The sequence below is a fragment of the Sapajus apella genome, unplaced genomic scaffold (assembly GCF_009761245.1).
Source record: "Sapajus apella isolate SASKATOON/1434 unplaced genomic scaffold, GSC_monkey_1.0 scaffold33, whole genome shotgun sequence".
In the NCBI taxonomy this organism is placed as follows: domain Eukaryota; kingdom Metazoa; phylum Chordata; class Mammalia; order Primates; family Cebidae; genus Sapajus; species Sapajus apella.
Genome location: NW_022436973.1, coordinates 21,618,224 through 21,636,081, shown reverse-complemented (window position 1 = coordinate 21,636,081; position 17,858 = coordinate 21,618,224). Strand labels below are relative to the sequence as shown.

Here is a 17,858-nt window from a genome sequence, read left to right as displayed (position 1 = left end):
AAAAAAAAAAAAAAAAAAAAAAAGTGATGTTAAGGACACTGCTGTTCCAAGCGGGATGGAAACCTTAATGGTCAGACCCTGAAATGCATGGAGAAGAAAGTTAGTGTGGCAGCCTTTGACGGATTGATTGGAAAGCAGGAATGACTGTCTTGTTAGTGAGATCTGTGTAGATACATACAGTAAATTACACATATCTTAAATGTGCAATTCAGTGAATCTTCATATGTGCACTGGGTACCTACCCATTTATTCTCTCCACTTCAGAAAGGCCCCTCCTGCCCCCTTCTGTCATCTCCCTGCCTCATAACCTTTCTTCTGACCTCTGGGTTCACAGATTGGGTTTGCTTCTTCTTGACCTTCATGTAAATGGAGTCATATGGTCCGTGCCCTTTTGTCTCTGGCTTCTTTTGCTCAGTGTATGACTGAGGTGTCCATGTGTTGTTGGGAATATCAGTAGTGGGGTTCTATTTATTGCTGAAGAGTAGTCCACGATATGGATATCTACCTACAGCACCATATATGTGTCTGTTCTCCTGCTGATGGACCTGCGTGGGGTGTTTTTATTTTCAGGATGTTATAAATATAACTGCTGTATACACTCTTACACATGTGTCTTTGGTAGAATATGCCCTCTTTCTGTTGGGTGTATTTTTTTTGTTTTTGAGATGGAGTCTCACTCTGTCGCCCAGGCTGGAGTGCAGTGGCGCGATCTTGGCTCACTGCAACCTCCACCTCCCGGGTTCAAGCAATTCTCCTGCCTCAATCTCCTGAGTAGCTAGGACTACAGGCACATGCCACCACCCTCAGCTAATTTTTGCATTTTTAGTAGAGATGGGTTTTACCATGTTGGTCAGGCTGATCTCGAACTCCTGACCTCATGATCTGCCTGCCTCGGTCTCCCAAAGTGCTGAGATTACAGGTGTGAGCCACTGCACCTGGCCGATGTATTCTGAAGAGTGGGATTGCTGTGTCAGGGGAACAGTTATGTGCAGCTTTATTAGGTATGGGCGACAGTGCCCCTTGTCTGATGTCCAGCAGCCACCTTCCACCCACATTTGTTCCCTGTTAGATCCTGAATACTATTAGATTCTGCAAATTCTGCGACTTAAACCTCAGCAAAGACAACTGGAATCTAAATTGCCTGAATCAGGGAAGGAACAGGGACAGCATTTGAGCTGAGTGGTTCCTCAGGGTGGCCCCCAGATACCTCCAAACCCTCCTGGTCATTCTGGGAAAAGAAAAGCAGCCTCTCCTATCCCTGGGGCCAGATTCAGGGACCCCTTTGGTCTCCCAGCCATCAGCTCCTGTAGTCTGGCATCTCTGAGCAAACTGGCTTAGTGTAACTGTCAATTTCATGTCTGGCCTCTGGTGCCATGGGTCCTGTTGGTCCACTGTTTCCTGGGCTCCTTGCTGCTTTGTGGTGGCTGAAGGACTGGGTGGCTGGGAAAACAACCTACCCGGAATAGCAGGCTTGTTGGATGCAGGCCTCGTGGCACTTTCTCGGGGGAGGGCGGAACTATGTCCTGCCCACCAAATTGCCACTTCATTGAGGCTGTGAAAGATCAACAGAAAGCCAGAGACAAGAGAAGGGGCAAGGGAAAGAGAGAGAGCGCGCCAGGGAAGAGCAGGCAAAGGAGGGAGAGCAGAGGGTCCAGACTTGTGTGTGCAAGTATCCTGGCGTCTGTGTGAGTATCCTAGGCTCTGTGTGAATATCTTGGGATCCATGCAAGTATCTTGGGGGTCCAGGCAAGTATCTTTGGGTGGCAAGTATCCTGGGGTCCATGCAACTTTTTTGGGGCCCAGGCAAGTATCCTGGGGTCTTTGTGAGTATCCTGAGGAGTCTGTGTGAGTATCTTGGGGTCCAGGCAAGTATCCCAGGGTCTGTGTGAGCATCCTGGCATTGGCACCAGGTGGACCACAGCAGCCATGCCATGCTGAGCTGGTCCAGAATCAGTAGCCCCAAGCCTCTGTCTCTCCTGACTGTGGCCATCTCCTCACTTGCTGCCTCTCATCTCCACTTTGGGGCCTGTCAGGGAAGAGGCAGTGCCTAACAAGTTTAGGGGTGAAATTGAGAATTTCAGGGGCTTAAGATGGGCTCCCAGGTCTCCTGCCTGCTGGTGGGGACCCAAAATGCATCTCTCCCTTACTTTCTCCTTCCCTCCCTTTCTTCCTTTTTTCCTCCCTTCCTCTCACTTCCCTTATTTCTTCTTCGCTCCCTCCCTGCCCCTTTGGAGGGGGCTTTTCTTGTTCAGGTCCTCAGAGAGAGAGGGAGAGACTCCAGTTCCCCCTGCAACAGAGGGCAGAGTGTGATGGGAGCCCTGAGTTTCCCTTGGGGCAGATGGGAAGTGAAGGCAGAGCCAGTAAGCTGTGGTTCCTCCTCCCCCTGCAGGTTCCTAGAAGGTGAGTGCGGACGGTATGCAAAGTTGTGAATCCAGTGGAGACAGTGCGGATGACCCTCTCAGTCGTGGCCTGCGGAGAAGGGGACAGCCTCGTGTGGTGGTGATCGGCGCCGGCTTGGCTGGCCTGGCTGCAGCCAAAGCACTTCTTGAGCAGGGCTTCACGGATGTCACTGTCCTCGAGGCTTCCAGCCATATCGGAGGCCGCGTGCAGAGCGTGAAACTTGGTAAGTGCCACCCAGTCCAGCCCAGCCATCTCCCCAGGTCACCTGTAGTCCCTTAACTCCCAGCTCTTCCTGAAATCTCATTATTTTAGCTCCTGGGATAAATGTTCCAACATGCATCCTGCCTGGGCGTTTTCCAGACGCTTCCTTTGCTCCTTGAGGCAGCCCTCTGAAGTGGGCATGGTGGGGCCCTGACTTCCATTTTTGGAGAATGCTGGCTTGCCTCTGACCTAGGGTTCACAGTTTTCGGGAGGGAGTGGACACCCAAGCTGCCTTGGTACTGAGTGGGCCAGTTTCCGTTTCACAAGAAGTGAAATTCTCCTGCAAGGTCCTCATTGTCATTAACTTTTGATTGTGAATTAGTATATCGTGACTGAGAGCTAGCCCTGGAGAAGTAGGATCCTGGGTTAGCAGAGGTGAAAGGGGATTTGGGGCCTCCTTATGGCTGATGGGCAGGTCTTGGGATTATCTGGGAAGTGGATCTGTCCAGGTTGCAGAGCAATGAGGACCCTGGAGAAAGCAGCCAGGTAAGAAACTTGCCTGGGGTGGGCAGACTTTACCAGGGGTCTCAGAGAATGGGGAAACTGCCTGAAATTCCCCTGTCAGGGCTTCCCAACAGGGGAGGGGAGTCTGACCAATGAGGGGTTGAGTGGGTAGAAACCATGAAAATGACCCAGTGAGACCACACCTGGCCTGGAGTGTGTGGCTACATTGATCCTCTATTTTTTTTTTTTTTTAAGACAGATTCTCACACTTGCTCAGGCTGGAGTGTAGTGGTGCTAACTTGGCTCACTGCAACCTCCGCTTCCTGGGTTCAAGTGATTCTCCTGCCTCAGCCTCCCGAGTAGCTGGGACTACAGGTGTGTACCACCATGCCCAGCTAGTTTTTGTATTTTTAGTAGAGGCAGGGTTTCACCATGTTGGCCAGGCTGGTCTCGAACTTCTTACCTCAGGTGATCCGCCTGCCTCAGTCTCCCAAAGTGCTGGGATTACAGATGTGAGCCGCTGTGCCCAGCTCCTCTAGAGGATTTTGTGTCTGTGTTTTTTTGTGTCTGGTATATTCCCAAGGCCAGGCAGAGATGGTGCAGCTGCTTGCTTAGAGAAGTAGGTCGTCAGACTTAGAGTCCCAGAGGTTGGGGACATGTAGGGGCCTTCTCTCTTGTAGAAACCTTGATCTCATTAAGTGTCCTCCCCTACAGCATGTCTCGAAAGGCATAGCTAAAGTTGTCTCTTTTCCCTTGGCACACACAAGAGTGTCTGCTGGCAGCGAGGGTGAAAGTGCCATCCAAAGCTGCCGTTGTAAACCTGGGACAGCCAGGGAAAGCCCGGGGACTCTGTTGCTCATCACCCGATTTGCTGGCTAGAAGCCTTAGTGAAGGGTGGGCTCTTATGATTCTCCAGTCTTGATGAGACAGTCAGGGTCTGGCACAGAAACAGAAGACAGGAAGACAAATGGCCCAGTGTCAGTAGTAGCTGATGGCTGGGATGTGCCATGCTGGAGAATGATGGTACAAGGTGGCGAGGTGGGAGAGATGGCGCTGCAGGAGGTGGACAGGAGCCATGATTGATCAACTGATCGATTAGTCGATTGGTGGGAAGGCTTCCTAGAGGTAGGGAGCGTGGGCCTCAGTGGTGGTGGGAGTTGGGTATGTAGTGAGAAGGAAGAAGGAGTAATGTGCATGGAAGGATGTATGTGGGGGCAGCTGAGGCAGCACCCTGCCAGGAGAAGGGAGAACACATCAGGGAAAGGGTGTGCATGTGTGTGTTGGGTGTGCATGTGTGTGTCGTGTGTGCAGTCACACAGGGCTGGAAGCCCAGCTGCAGCTGGACCTGCTGCATAGGGAAATGGTAGCTATGACTTTGTCAAGGTGAGAGCAGGGGTCAAGGCCAGGGGCTCCTGGGATGGTATGGGTAGGCATGCAGACAGTGTCTGGTGCCCTTTGGATGTAGGGGTGTGGCAAGGATGACAGAGATGGTGGAGCATGTGGGAGAGGGCAGGAAGCTTTCTCAGGCAGGGGGCCTGCTCTGGGCCTCTACCTCCTTACAGATCCCAGGGAGAGAGGTGGGCACTGACCTTACTCCTGATCTTGAACACTCACCTAAATCCTGCTTTTGCTGAATATCTGGAGGCAGGAAAGGTGTCCCATGTCTCGGCTGCCCCATGATTCTATGACCTGGAGCTCCCTGCTGTGTGCTGGGAAAGGTTCCGATTCCTTCCCAGAGTACTGGTCCCTTCGGCTCCTATTGGGAGCTCAAACCAGGCAAGACACTTCAGGGAGCTCTAAGCCTGAGGTTGTAACAGAGGGGTAGCAATTAAATGCCCTTGATGCCCACCAGAGACCTGCTGCCAACAGGACAATGGCTTTTCAGCTTTTGGTGTCCTCCAGTTTGCCCATGATAGCCCTACCTATGTGTCTGGTGGTGGGCACAGGCTTCTCTCTGGGCCTCATGCCTCAGGAGGATAAGCCTTGGTTTCTTTCCATGGTTGTCACATCCTCGGAGGGTGAGGATGGAAGCCATGAGGCCCCTTGAGGCTGAGGCTCTGAATTCACAAACATCACTCTCACTACATTCTGTTAACCAAAGCAAGTCACAAGTCTAGCTCAGATCCAAAAACTGGGGAAACAGACTCCACCTTCTCATGGGAGGAATGACAGTCATGTATGGGAGGAATGACAGTCATGTTGCAAAGGGGTATGTGTACAAAGATAGGAGGAATCACTGTGACTATCTTGGCAAAAAATGTGCCACATATATCTTGAAGCAGGCCTGCAAAAACAAAGCAAAACACCCCCCAAAAAGTTTCAATCTCTTTTCCTTTCATTGTTTCAATTTCCCTGGGAGCTAGGTAGGGATGGAGAGGAATGGGAGAAGGAGACAGCTTCTTTAGCATCGGAAGAGGAAACTGAGGCCCAGGCAGGGAGGCGACTTGACTCAGGGTACATGGTACCTTGGCTGTGGATGAGGTAGTAGACCTAGTTCCCAGGCCATCCCAACTTGGACCCAGGAGATGTTCCCTGCCCCAGTCAGGCTCTCAGGGTTTCTGGTACTGTGCCAAAGGATGTAGTGGGCTTCACTTTTTTTTTATCTTTTTTGAGATGGAGTTTGCTTTTCTTGTCCAGGCCGGAGTGCAATGGCACTGTCTCGGCTCACTGCAACCTCTACCTCTCAGGTTCAAGCGATTCTCCTTCCTCAGCCTTCCAAGTAGCTGGGATTAGAGGCATGCATCACCATGCCCAGCTAATTTTTATATTCTAGTAGAGATGGGGTTTCTCCATGTTGGTCAGGCTGGTTTCTAACTCCACCATGCCTGGCTAATTTTGGTATTCTGGTAGAGGCAGGGTTTCTCCGTGTTGGTCATGCTGTCTTGAACTCCTGACCTCGGGTGATCTGCCCACCTCGGCCTCCCAAAGTGCTGGGATTACTGGCATGAGCCACCATGCCTGGCTGCTTCACTTTCCCTGGAAGTGCGCCTTAGATTGCTTTATGGAGGAATCTTGCAAACTGGTATGTTTGGGCTTCTCTTCTGCCCTATGCTGAGTTGGGAGGGGACCATTTTCTTTCTGGGAAATGCTTTAGACCCTGGAGCCACTGGGGATGTTGAAGAATTGAAAAAAGGCCAGGTGGAGACCCTCAGGGGCCCACGGTGCTTCTCCCGGGTCCGGGAGGTACCAGTGAAGAAGTTGGGTGTGGTATCTGGTGTTATCTGAGAAAAAGGTGGGGCTGATAAAGAAGAGCCTTTTAACTGGTCCAGTAAGGTGACTCTGGGACAAATCACAGAGTCATCCAAGGTGGCAGTTATCTTAGCTATAAGGTGATTTTCAGTGGAAACTTCACCGAGGATGTTCATTGGTTGTCAGCAGTGGGGGTTCAAGCTCCTTCCTGTCCTGTTGTAGGGGTGGAAAGAGCCTCTTGGAGGAAAGAGGGGGAAGCAGTGCTGGCCCTCTCTGGAGAAGTCCCTAAGTCTCTAAGGGCCTGTTGTTGTTACCCTCAGGACACGCCACCTTTGAGCTGGGAGCCACCTGGATCCATGGCTCCCATGGGAACCCTATCTATCATCTAGCAGAAGCCAACGGCCTCCTGGAAGAGACAACTGATGGGGAGCGCAGCGTGGGCCGCATCAGCCTCTACTCCAAGAATGGCGTGGCCTGCTACCTTACCAACCACGGCCGCAGGATCCCCAAGGACGTGGTTGAGGAATTCAGCGATTTATACAACGAGGTGAGGCATGAGCAGAGCAGCTGGTCCTGAGGGCATGGGGAGCCCTGCAAGGTCTTCTGTGATCCTCATCCTGTCTCTGCACACTCCCTGGGCCCTGCATTTGGAAAACCAGAATGATGTGAGGATAAAATGAAGGTGCTGAGTGGGAAAGTACTAGGCAAGAGATTATTGATGCGTGTGATTAAATATATCTTTAAAAAGGCCTTAAACATCTTTTGTTAGATTTATTACTAGGTATGTGGGGGTGGTGGTGATGGTTGTTACTGTTGGTGCTTGTAGATACTCTTATAAGTGGTAGTTTGTTTTGTTTTGTTTTTATTTGAGACGGAGTCTCGCTCTGTCACCCAGGCTGGAGTGCAGTCGCATGATTCGGCTCACTGCAACCTCCACCTTCCAGGTTCAAGCGATTCTCCTGCCTCAGCCTCCTGAGTAGTTAGGATTACAGGTGCGTGCCACCATGCCTGGCTAATTTTTGTATTTTTGGTAGAGACAGGGTTTCACCATGTTGGTCAGGCTGGTTTCAAACTCCTGACCCCGTCATCTGCCCGCCTCAGCCTTCCAAAGTGCTAGGATTACAGGCCTGAGCCACCGAGCCTGACCTAATTATTTTTAATTCTAATAATATATGTATTTTGTTAATTATATTAATTTATATTCTAATAATATTTTGGAATTTATGTATATAACTCTACAGATAAAATGAGAATTTTGGCTTTTTCTCTCTAATCCTTAGAGCAGCCTTTGCCCAGTAGAACTTTCCACAGTGATAATGATGTGTTAGATCTGCACTACGCAGCATGGTTGACACTAGCCACGTCTGGCTCTTGAGCACTTGAAGCGACGCAAGTAAAACTGAGGAACTGAATATTTAATTTTTTTATTGAGATGGAGTCTTGCTCTGTCGCTTAGGCTAGAGTGCAGTGGCGCGATCTCAGCTCACTCTCCCCGCAACCTCCATTTCCCAGGTTCAAGTGATTCTCCTGCCTCAGCCTCCTGAGTAGCTGGGATTACTTACAGGCAAGAGCCAGCATGCCCAGCTAATTTTTGTATTTGTAGTAAAGACGGTGTTTCAGCATCTTAGGCTGGTGTCAAACTCCTGACTGTGATCTGCCTGCCTCGGCCTCCAAAAGTGCTGGGATTACAGGCATGAGCCACTGCGCCTGGCCTAATTTTTAAATTTTAAATTGCTGCAGGTGTCTAGTAGCTACTGTGTTGGATAGCACAGCTGTAGATGGTTTTTTTTTTCTTGCCTTATTGCACTGGTTAGTATCTCAGCGCAGTGTTGGATAGAAGTGGCAATGGCACATATCCTTGTTTTATTCAGATTTTTAAAAAATTATTAATATCATTAATATTCTTTAGCTGTGTGAACTGCACTGAACAAGCAAGCTAATGCGTAGGCCCAGTCATCTGATAGCTTGTCATTTATGGTGTAATGATCCTTCACTCCAGGTCAGTAATTTGGCCTATTGTGCATTTTCTAATCTCTTGGGCATAAGAAAGGAGAAATGACCCTGGCTTTAGGGTAGCCCCTGCTCTATGGAGGACAGGCACACTCAGTGTCTTGTGTGTGTGCACCAACAAGGTACGTTGTGTGCAGTCCATTGTATTGTGTGTTATCATGTGCAAAGAGACTGAATTGTTAATGGTCAGATAAGAACTAGTATTCTTCAAAGTAGACCTTTCTGGTCTGCTGGAAATCAGCCCCAGCCTGATTCCCAGGTTATTGTGAGTGATTCAAACATGATGCCTTTTGAAAATGACTTTCAGGGCCCATGGTTTGCTCTTTTAAATGTTTTTAAAAGTAGATCATCATCAAATTCAGCTGGTGGGTTTGATTTTTGAAAATCAAGTGTGTGCATTGTTAATAATGGGGTAGATATGGTGGATTATCCATCTGGGTGGTGGTGTTTTCAGTTAAAAGGATAAGGTGTAGCCATGATGTCAAGATTTCTTTGCATGGCTTTTAACCAATCCTGGAGGCCATTCTGAAGAGGTGCACTCTAAGCATGTGAAGCCTCAGCAAGGCTTCGTAATAAATATGCAGTCCCCAAAGATGATGACTTTGAAGAGCCATTCATTTGAAATGTATTTTATTTATTAACAAATAAATGAGTTTGTGCAGTGGCATCATCTAGAGCTTAGTTTCTGGAGTAAGATGCCTTGATTAAATGCCAGTTCTACCATTTATTAGCTGTGGAATCTTGAGCAGGTTATTGAGCCTCTCTGAGCCCTACTTTCCTCTTCTGTAAAATGGGCATGGTGGTACCTACCTCATAGTATTATGAGGGTTGAATGAGATCCCAATTGTAAGTGCTTAATGAGAATTGGGGTATTATTAGCTGTCACAGACAGGTCCCATTTTCCTCGGGTCACACTGGGAAGGTGTCAGATAACCCAGGAGAGGAGACTGTGCCATATGACCCAGCCATGTTCAGTGAAGGCTGCCCGAGTCGGTGGCTGATACAAAGAGTCACATCGATGGACTAAATGTGTTACTCCTCAGCTGGGCATTTTGGCCTGTAGTTAACATAAGCTGAGGACTGGCTACCATGTTGCTTATTGCCCAAGGGAAAAACCCAGGGAGGAGGAGGCAAGTTGAAAGCTGACTCTTGGCAGTGAAGAATTCCTGGGTCAAGAATTTGCTGAGGACTCTAGCTAAGGCTAACCACTGGGCATCTCGTGATTGCAGGGAGACAAGACAAAACAATTTCCTTCACTCTTCTTTATAATTTAGTTTCCAGAGAGAAGTTTAATTCATGTTTGTGTCTCAGGTGGAGGCCTTCCCCTTGAGTGAGATGGTGGTGGTGTCGGGTGGCGGACGACACTGAGCTTTGCCATCTTCCTTTGCCCTTTGGTCCCAGGGCCTAGGCCAGGGTGGGGGGACAGGGCAGATACCATTCCCAGGCATGTGTGCTGACCATGCTCACTTTAGGAAGGGAAACAAAGCATTCATCAGCTCAGCCACAGAGGCCCAGCCACGGAGCCTCCATAAGCCAGTGTCCTGGGCATGACAGCTGTGGGCAGGCAATCCTGCTGCCTTTCTGCTCACAGCCCCCCAGTGGTGCCAGGGCCTTGGATCAAGTCCAGAGTCCTTGGAATAACTCTCAGTCCTTTATGCCCTGGCCCCTGCCTGCCTTTCCAAAGTCGGCTCTCAGATCTTCCTCTTTCCTTGCTGCCCCCTCCAGCAAAACCAAACCCCGTCAGGATTCCTGACTGCATTTCCATCTTTGAGGTTGCTGTTCCCTCTGCCTGAAATACTTTTCTTCCCCCTCTTCCCTCCATCCTGGCCATCTCCCAGCTGCCCAGGGTTGTCTGCATTGACCTCACAGCCCCGGGTACTTTCCTATCACAGCAGCCCAATCGTAGACTGTCTCCCTAGCTGGAGTGAGGGCAGGGGCAGGGACTGTTTTGCCCACATTACAAGCTGTGTCCCACACAGAGCCTGGTAAATGTTGAGTGAATGTTGCTTCTGGGGGTCCCAGGACTGCCCTGGACTGGCTTACTTCCTTCAGGGAGCCCTGCCTGATGCTTAGTGTCTGTACATGAGGCAGACATTGAGGGAGGGTGGGGGGTAGTCAGACCCTATTTCAAGGGACTGATCATCATTATCTGTTGATGAGGTGTGGGCTGGAGTTCTTGCTGAAATGTCCCCGTGAAATGCAGCTCCATTCCTTGGCACACTGGGGCCTCCTGAGACCATGGCTTTTGTGTTCCTGTCTTCCCTCTGCATCCCGGCTTCCTAACTCGTGGCTGAGGCCTGAAGCAAAGGGGGATGCTTTGTAGGGACCTGACAGGCCCAGGGGGTTGTTTCCAGCAGAAGGGCTCCTTCTGCTGGCCAGGCCACAGCTCCAGACTGCCCTCTTGGGAGCAGGCAAAGCAGACACGCTTGGGCAGGGGCAGCAGGGAAAGTGCACGTATGGTTCTTAGAACAGGTAAATGTGTGCAAATGCCCATCGTCCAGTGGGAGGTAGAGCCCGTGGAGGCCCATGCAGAGTCCATGAGGGGTGACTTCTTTCCCACAGACTGTATGGGCACCAAATGTTTCACTTTGTCCTAAGCGAGGGCTCAGCAAGAGAGCCTCTGGGGCCCATCCCACCTCCCCCACAGGCCGGAGGCGAGGAGGTGGCCACCCAGGGCCTGTTGGTACAGTCCTGGTACAGCATTGAATGCAACATCGGTTCACTAAGGGACAGAGACCAGGGGCTCAGTGCATCCAGGGGACACCTGGGAACTGGAGGCTTTTGAGTTGGGGCCCTTCTGTTTGAGATGGAGGTGTGATGAGGTGTTTTCAGTCTCATGGGGTCTCTCTGGCAGGTCTATAACTTGACCCAGGAGTTCTTCCGGCACGATAAACCAGTCAATGCTGAAAGTCAAAATAGCGTGGGGGTGTTCACCCGAGAGGAGGTGCGCAACCGCATCAGGGATGACCCTGACGACCCAGAGGCCACGAAGCGCCTGAAGCTCGCCATGATCCAGCAGTACCTGAAGGTATCTCGAGGAAGACGGATTCTGGGGGCGTCTGGGTCTGAGGAGGGCTGCGCTGCTCCTACCCCTGCCCAACTCTGGCGGTCACCTGGCTTCTCCCTGGGTCTTCCCGCAGGTGGAGAGCTGTGAGAGCAGCTCACACAGCATGGACGAGGTGTCCCTGAGCGCCTTCGGGGAGTGGACCGAGATCCCCGGTGCTCACCACATCATCCCCTCTGGCTTCATGCGGGTTGTGGAGCTGCTGGCGGACGGCATCCCCGCCCACGTCATCCAGCTGGGGAAACCAGTCCGCTGTGTTCACTGGGACCAGGCCTCGGCCCGCCCCAGGGGCCCTGAGATTGAGCCCCGGGGTGAGGGTGACCACAATCATGACACCGGGGAGGGTGGCCAGGCTGGAGAGGAGCCCCCGGGGAGCAGGTGGGATGAGGAAGAGCAGTGGCCGGTGGTGGTGGAGTGCGAGGACTGCGAGCTGATCCCAGCGGACCACGTGATTGTGACTGTGTCGCTGGGCGTGCTGAAGAGGCAGTACACCAGCTTCTTCCGGCCAGGCCTGCCCACAGAGAAGGTGGCTGCCATCCACCGCCTGGGCATTGGCACCACTGACAAGATCTTTCTGGAATTCGAGGAGCCCTTCTGGGGCCCTGAGTGCAACAGCTTACAGTTTGTGTGGGAGGATGAGGCGGAGAGCCGCACCCTCACCTACCCACCCGAGCTCTGGTACCGCAAGATCTGCGGTTTCGATGTCCTCTACCCACCTGAGCGCTACGGCCACGTGCTGAGCGGCTGGATCTGCGGGGAGGAGGCCCTTGTCATGGAGAAGTGTGATGACGAGGCAGTGGCCGAGATCTGCACAGAGATGCTGCGTCAGTTCACAGGTGCGCGTGCCCCACGGCCCACTCCCCCCGCCCCGTCTTCCTCCCCTGCCCTCCTCTGCTGGACCTGTGGCAGCTCTCTCCTCCCCAGACTGTGAAGCTCAGATGCTGTGCCTGCTGGGAGAGGGGCGCCACACCCGGCCTAAGGCTCCTCAATTGCTGACGGTTTGGAGCTTGAAACACTCAGAATGCTGGGCACTGTGTTTCTTCCCTCTTTCTAAGGGCTGATGGTAAAACACTCAGACATCACCACCCGTCGTGCTTTGTTGCTAAGAGCTGGATTTGCATTTTGCTCTCTGAGTCTTTCAGCTGAACATTTTTCACCCACTATTCCAGGAGGGCCTCACAAGAACCCCTGAAATTAGCCGGGGAAGCATGATTATCTGTCATGTGTTTTCAGATAGATAGGAAAAGTAAGGTGGAGTGTTTTGCTGGGGGTCACAGGAGGTGCTGAGTGGGTACACGGCTCAGGTCCCAGCCTCTCTCCTTCCTCCTCTATCTTCTCTGTCTACCCCTGGCAGTCTCGTCCTCCCGAAGCCCTGGAGGTGGGGTGGGGTTGTCCATTTGGGGTCATCTTCTGTACGCAGCCATTTCTTATCCTCCCTCCCCTTGGCTTTTCTGACTCTCCATCAGGGAACCCCAACATCCCAAAACCGCGGCGAATTCTGCGCTCGGCCTGGGGCAGCAACCCCTACTTCCGCGGCTCCTATTCATACACACAGGTGGGCTCCAGCGGGGCTGACGTGGAGAAGCTGGCTAAGCCCCTGCCGTACACGGAGAGCTCAAAGACGGCGGTAAGCGGGGGCGTGTGGGTAAGGAGGGGAGTTGTGGGTGTATTTTGTATGTGTGTCTGGTCCAGGGTGAGGAGGACCAGGGTACTGTTCACTAAAGGGTGCTCAGGTGAGGCGGGATGGAGTAGCTTCTGTAATGAGAGAACACAAGGAGAAAGTGCACTTAATATCTGGAAGAAAAATGGAATTGAATTGAAACTTAAAATGTTTTCTTGATGTTAGGAAAACTGAGCTATTCTGTGCTGTGTTGGCCAATATGGTAGCTGTCAGCCACTTTCAATTTAAATTAATTAATTACAAAATTAAATTAATATAGTATTTTTTTTTCTTTTTTGAGACAAGGTCCTGCTCTGTCTACACTTCAGGCTGGGGTGTGGTGGTGCGATCACACTCACCGCAGTCTTCACCTCCCAGGTTCAAGTGATCCTCCCAGCTCAGGCTCCCAAGTAGCTGGGACCACAGGCATGCCATCACGCTCAGCTAATTTTTGTATTTTTTGGGGTAGAGATGGGGTTTCATCATATTGCTAGGCTGGTCTTGAACTCCTGGGCTCAAGCTATCCTCCTGTCTCAACCTCCTAAAGTGCCGGGATTGTAGGAATGAGCCACCACACCTGACCAATGTAGTGAAGTTTTTGTTCCTTGGTTGCACTAGTCACATTGCAAGTTTAATAGACACATGTGGCTAGAGGCTACCATAGCAGATTATATAGTGATAGAATGTTTCCAGCATCATGGAATGTCTTACTGGATAGCACCAATTCAACTGAAATGTTTTCCCAATATATTTTAGCAAATAAAGTTTAGAATACCGGCACTCTCCGAAATTATGGCAACTGTCCACTAAAAAGAATAGTAAATCTGAAATACATACTTTTGCTCCCATAAAGTGAATTTTGAGTTTCCCCCACCAAGTAGACACACCCAATAAATGTTAAAACTCGAGTTATATTTGAAACAGTTATTTGGTATAATTGGTAAAGAAGAGTTCAGTCAACCAGTCTACTGTGCCTGCCCAGCTGTGCTCAGAGGGGGAGAGAAAAGGGCTGGTGTTTAAAGAGACAGAGGTCCTTAGGAAAGGTCCTTTCTGCTACCACAGCCATCCTCCTAAAAATCAAATCTCTTTTCACCTGCATCAGATAGGACTAGTGCATGTAACAAAAAGCAAAGCAGAGCAAACATAACTGTGGCTTAAACAAGGAAAATGAAAAGGAAATCTGGAGGCCGGCAGCAGGATCCTGTATCATTAGCACCTGTTTCCCATCTTCAAGGCCACCTGTGGTCCAAGAGGGCTGCAGAAGTTCTGCTGTCACATCTGCATCTTAGGCTGGAAGGAGGAAGAAAGGCAAATGGCAAGAGAGAAACTCTTTGAGCTGAGATGATGGTGTCTTTAAGCAACAGTGGTCTTTAAAGCTCATTGGCCAGAACATAGTCACATGACTGCACCCAGCTGCTAGAGAGGCTGGGCAATGTAATTTTTATTCTGGATGGTAATGGACCCAGTTAAAAATCACGACTTTGTTATTGAGGAGAAAGAGGAGAATGGGTGAATGTGGAAGTAGGCAGCTTGCACCCTGACATAGTATACAGCACTCCTTTTGGGGTAACAACCTCTGTGGGCTCCTTGGTGGGATACAGCCTCACTACCCAGGGTAGGTAGACCAATAGTACCAGCCTCACCTGGCAGCTAGTTAGAAGTGCAGACTCTCAGCCTGGCCAACATGGCAAACCCTGTCTCTACTAAAAATACAAAATTAGCTGGGTGTGGTGGCACACACCTCTAGTGCCAGCTACTCTGGAGGCTGAGACATGAGAATTGCTTGAACCCGGGAGGCGGAGATTGCAGCGAGCTGAGATCATGCCACTGCACTCCAGCCTGGGCGACAGAGTGAGACCCTGTCTCAAAACAAAAAACCACCACCCCACTCCCACCGGCACACACACACACACAAACACACACACACACACAAATAAATAAATAAAAATAAATGCAGACTCTCAGCCCACTTCAGACCTGCTAGATTAAAAACTGCATTCTGGCCAGAGATGCTTGCTCCTCCCTGTAATCCCAGCACTTTGGGAGGCTGAAGTGGGAGGATGGCTTGAGCTCAGGCGTTCAAGACCAGCTTGGGCAACAAAGCAAGACCCCCATCTCTACAAAAAAATTAAAAAAAAAAAAGAGCCAGGTGTGGTGGTGTGTGCCTGCGGTAGTCCCAGCTACGTAGGAGGCTTAGGTAGGAGGATTGCTTGAGCTCAGGAGGTCAAGGCTGCAGTGAGCTGTGATTCGTGTCACAGCCGGGGCAATAGACTAAGATGCTGTCTCAAATAATAATAATAATAAATAAAAACTGCATTTTATCAGGATCCACAGCTGGTGCCCTTACATATTGAATTTGAGAGGCACTAGGATAAAATCCAAACGTAAACTTGGGGTGCAAAAACGTATCTTGCCTAGAACTCACCTAGACAGCCTGCTTTCTCAAGGCCGAGCCCTGGCTGTACCGAAATTCTCACTGTCCCCCAAGCACAGCCTGCTCTGGTACATTTTTGCCTCCATCTGAAATGCCCTTTGCCTGTCCTTTCACTCAACATCTTCCGAGAACCAGTCCAAAGATGCTGTCCTCTGGGAAGCTTTGCGGGACCCCCCCGACACTGGGCCTCTTTTCTGGGCTTGCGGCGCCTTGCACAAACATCCATTCCATCACGTATGACGCAGTTTAGTAATTGGGTTTCGTGTCTGGCTTCCTCACCAGCATGGAAGCTCCACAAAGCAGCAGCCTGGTCACCTTTTCTCTTCCAAGTGCCCAGAACAGCCCCTGGATGCTAACAGGGGCTCCGTAAAGGTTTGTTAAATTACCACCAACTTTATTGAGTGCTTTGTTCTTCCAGGTTCTAAGTGCTTTAGATACATGAGTTCTCTTAATCCTTATAAATGCCCTCAGAAGTAGATGATGTAAACCCATTTGGCAGATGAGAAAAGCGAGGCTTAGGGAGGTTAAACCACTTGCCCCAAGTTCACAAGTAAGAGGCACAGAGAACATATGAGAATGCAGAGCCAGGACTCCTAATGGTCTCGGGACAGAAAGAGCCGAGGTTAGAAGCAGGGGAAGGTGGGCAGATGGGACGGGCAGCTCTACGTCCTGTGGAAGCAGCAGCACCTGTGTCTCAGAGCCTCTCTAATTTGTTGTCGGGATGGGGAAGACTGGTGGCCTTGTGGCCTCTGCTGCTCCTCCACCCTGACCTCCCCATCCCCGCCCCCCAGCCCATGCAGGTGCTATTTTCCGGTGAGGCCACCCACCGCAAGTACTATTCCACCACCCATGGTGCTCTGCTCTCCGGCCAGCGGGAAGCCGCCCGCCTCATCGAGATGTACCGAGACCTCTTCCAGCAGGGGACCTGAGGGCTGGAGACCTCTTCCAGCAGGGAACCTGAGGGCTGTCCTCGCTGCCTGCCCAGAAGAGCCACTAACTCACGACCTCTAGCCTGGCCCCTTGCTGCTGTGTGTTTCTGCCTTCCTGATCCTCTGTAGAACGGATTTTTCTCTTCTGTAGAGCTAGCTACCCTGACTGCCTTCAGACCCGGCCCTGTAGCTTTTCCTTTTCTCCGGGCCATAAGCAGGTGGGCCATTGAGTTACCTCTGTGCTGAATCCCGAGCTCCTCTGCCTGCCCTCTGTCCCGCCTTGTTATTGTAAGTGCCTTCAATACTTTGCATTTTGGGATAATAAAAGAGGCTCCCTCCCCTGCCCCTCAGGTTCTTTCTGGTTTTCTCAGCCTCTGTGTATGTGGGTGTGTTTATTTCTATCATATCCCCTTTGAGTAAGAGGGAGAAGGCGGGGGAACCCTGGCCTGGCTGTGTTTCCTGGAAGGGGTGTCCCCTCCTCCCATCTGTTGGGGTGTTTACCTTCCTGCCAGTAAGGCCCCTCAGGAATACGGGCCTCTCACTATCCACCTGCTCCTTCAGGTCTGGCCTGGGTCTGCCTGCTGGCCCTTTCTTTGCTGGACTTCTCTGAGTTGAATTGAGTGACGTGCTGCCTGGAGTGAGGGAGTTCTGTGGGAGGGGACCCCAGCTGTGGCTCCATGCGAAGCCTAGGTATGTTCATTGTTAATCAGTGTCCTGGCCACTGGGCTGTGGGTCTGGCCTCTGGGGTGGCTCCTTTTGGACCTCTGGGAAGGTGGTCATTCTGGGCCTTTTTTTAATTTTTTTTTTTTTGGCAGGGGGAATATCCTAAGGCCTGCTGTTTATTGGGTGATAGATTTTTCTTCTTTTCAGCTGGGTTCAGTGCCCCATGCCTGTAATGCCAACACTTTGGGAGGCCAAGGTGGGAGGATCGCTTGAGCCCAGGAGTCTGAGGCTGCAGTGAGCCATGACTACACCACTGTACTCCAGCTTGGGTGACAGAATGAGACCCTGTCTCAGAAAAAGTAAAGAAGGTGTTATTTGTAATCCTTTACATGTAAGCTGTCAAGCATCTCAGTATTCAGGAATATTTCACACACCAAATATAAAGTGATCAATACTTTACATACTAGGCATCTAGGAAAAGGTCCTGGGCTGGGCCTGGTGGCTCATGCCTGTAACTCCAGCACTTTGGGAGGTTGAGCCAGGAGGATTGCTTGAGCCCAGCCTGGGCAACACAGTGAGACCCCATCTCTACAGGTATCTTTAAAAATAATAATAATAAACTTTTATTTTTCTTCTCTTTTTGCTGAGTGAAAAGACACACCTACCCCCTTATGTATACTCACCTGAATATACAGGTACACACACCTACATACACTCACCTCCATACACATATGCCCACCTACACAGACACAGACAGACACACACACACACACACACACACACACACACACACACACACACACA

The 17,858-nt window shown here is 50.8% G+C and overlaps 1 protein-coding gene across 6 annotated transcripts in view; it reads left to right on the top strand.

The window, feature by feature from the left end:
• SMOX (spermine oxidase) overlaps positions 1-16,746 on the top strand; it is a 42,790-nt gene extending 26,044 nt beyond the window's left edge. For 3 of the 6 annotated variants that reach the window (XM_032295510.1, XM_032295513.1, XM_032295514.1), the window contains exons 2-8: positions 2,390-2,623; positions 6,615-6,841; positions 11,159-11,332; positions 11,445-12,204; positions 12,835-12,995; positions 15,745-15,834; positions 16,254-16,746. In XM_032295510.1, coding sequence (XP_032151401.1) covers positions 2,416-2,623; positions 6,615-6,841; positions 11,159-11,332; positions 11,445-12,204; positions 12,835-12,995; positions 15,745-15,834; positions 16,254-16,391 — 1,758 coding nt within the window. In that variant the 5' untranslated portion in view covers positions 2,390-2,415 and the 3' untranslated portion in view covers positions 16,392-16,746. Of the gene's footprint in view, positions 1-1,413; positions 1,686-2,389; positions 2,624-6,614; positions 6,842-11,158; positions 11,333-11,444; positions 12,205-12,834; positions 12,996-15,744; positions 15,835-16,253 lie in introns of those variants that run through there. The other 3 variants (XM_032295511.1, XM_032295512.1, XM_032295515.1) reach the window with 3 other exon arrangements.
• Positions 16,747-17,858: the final 1,112 nt, after the last annotated feature.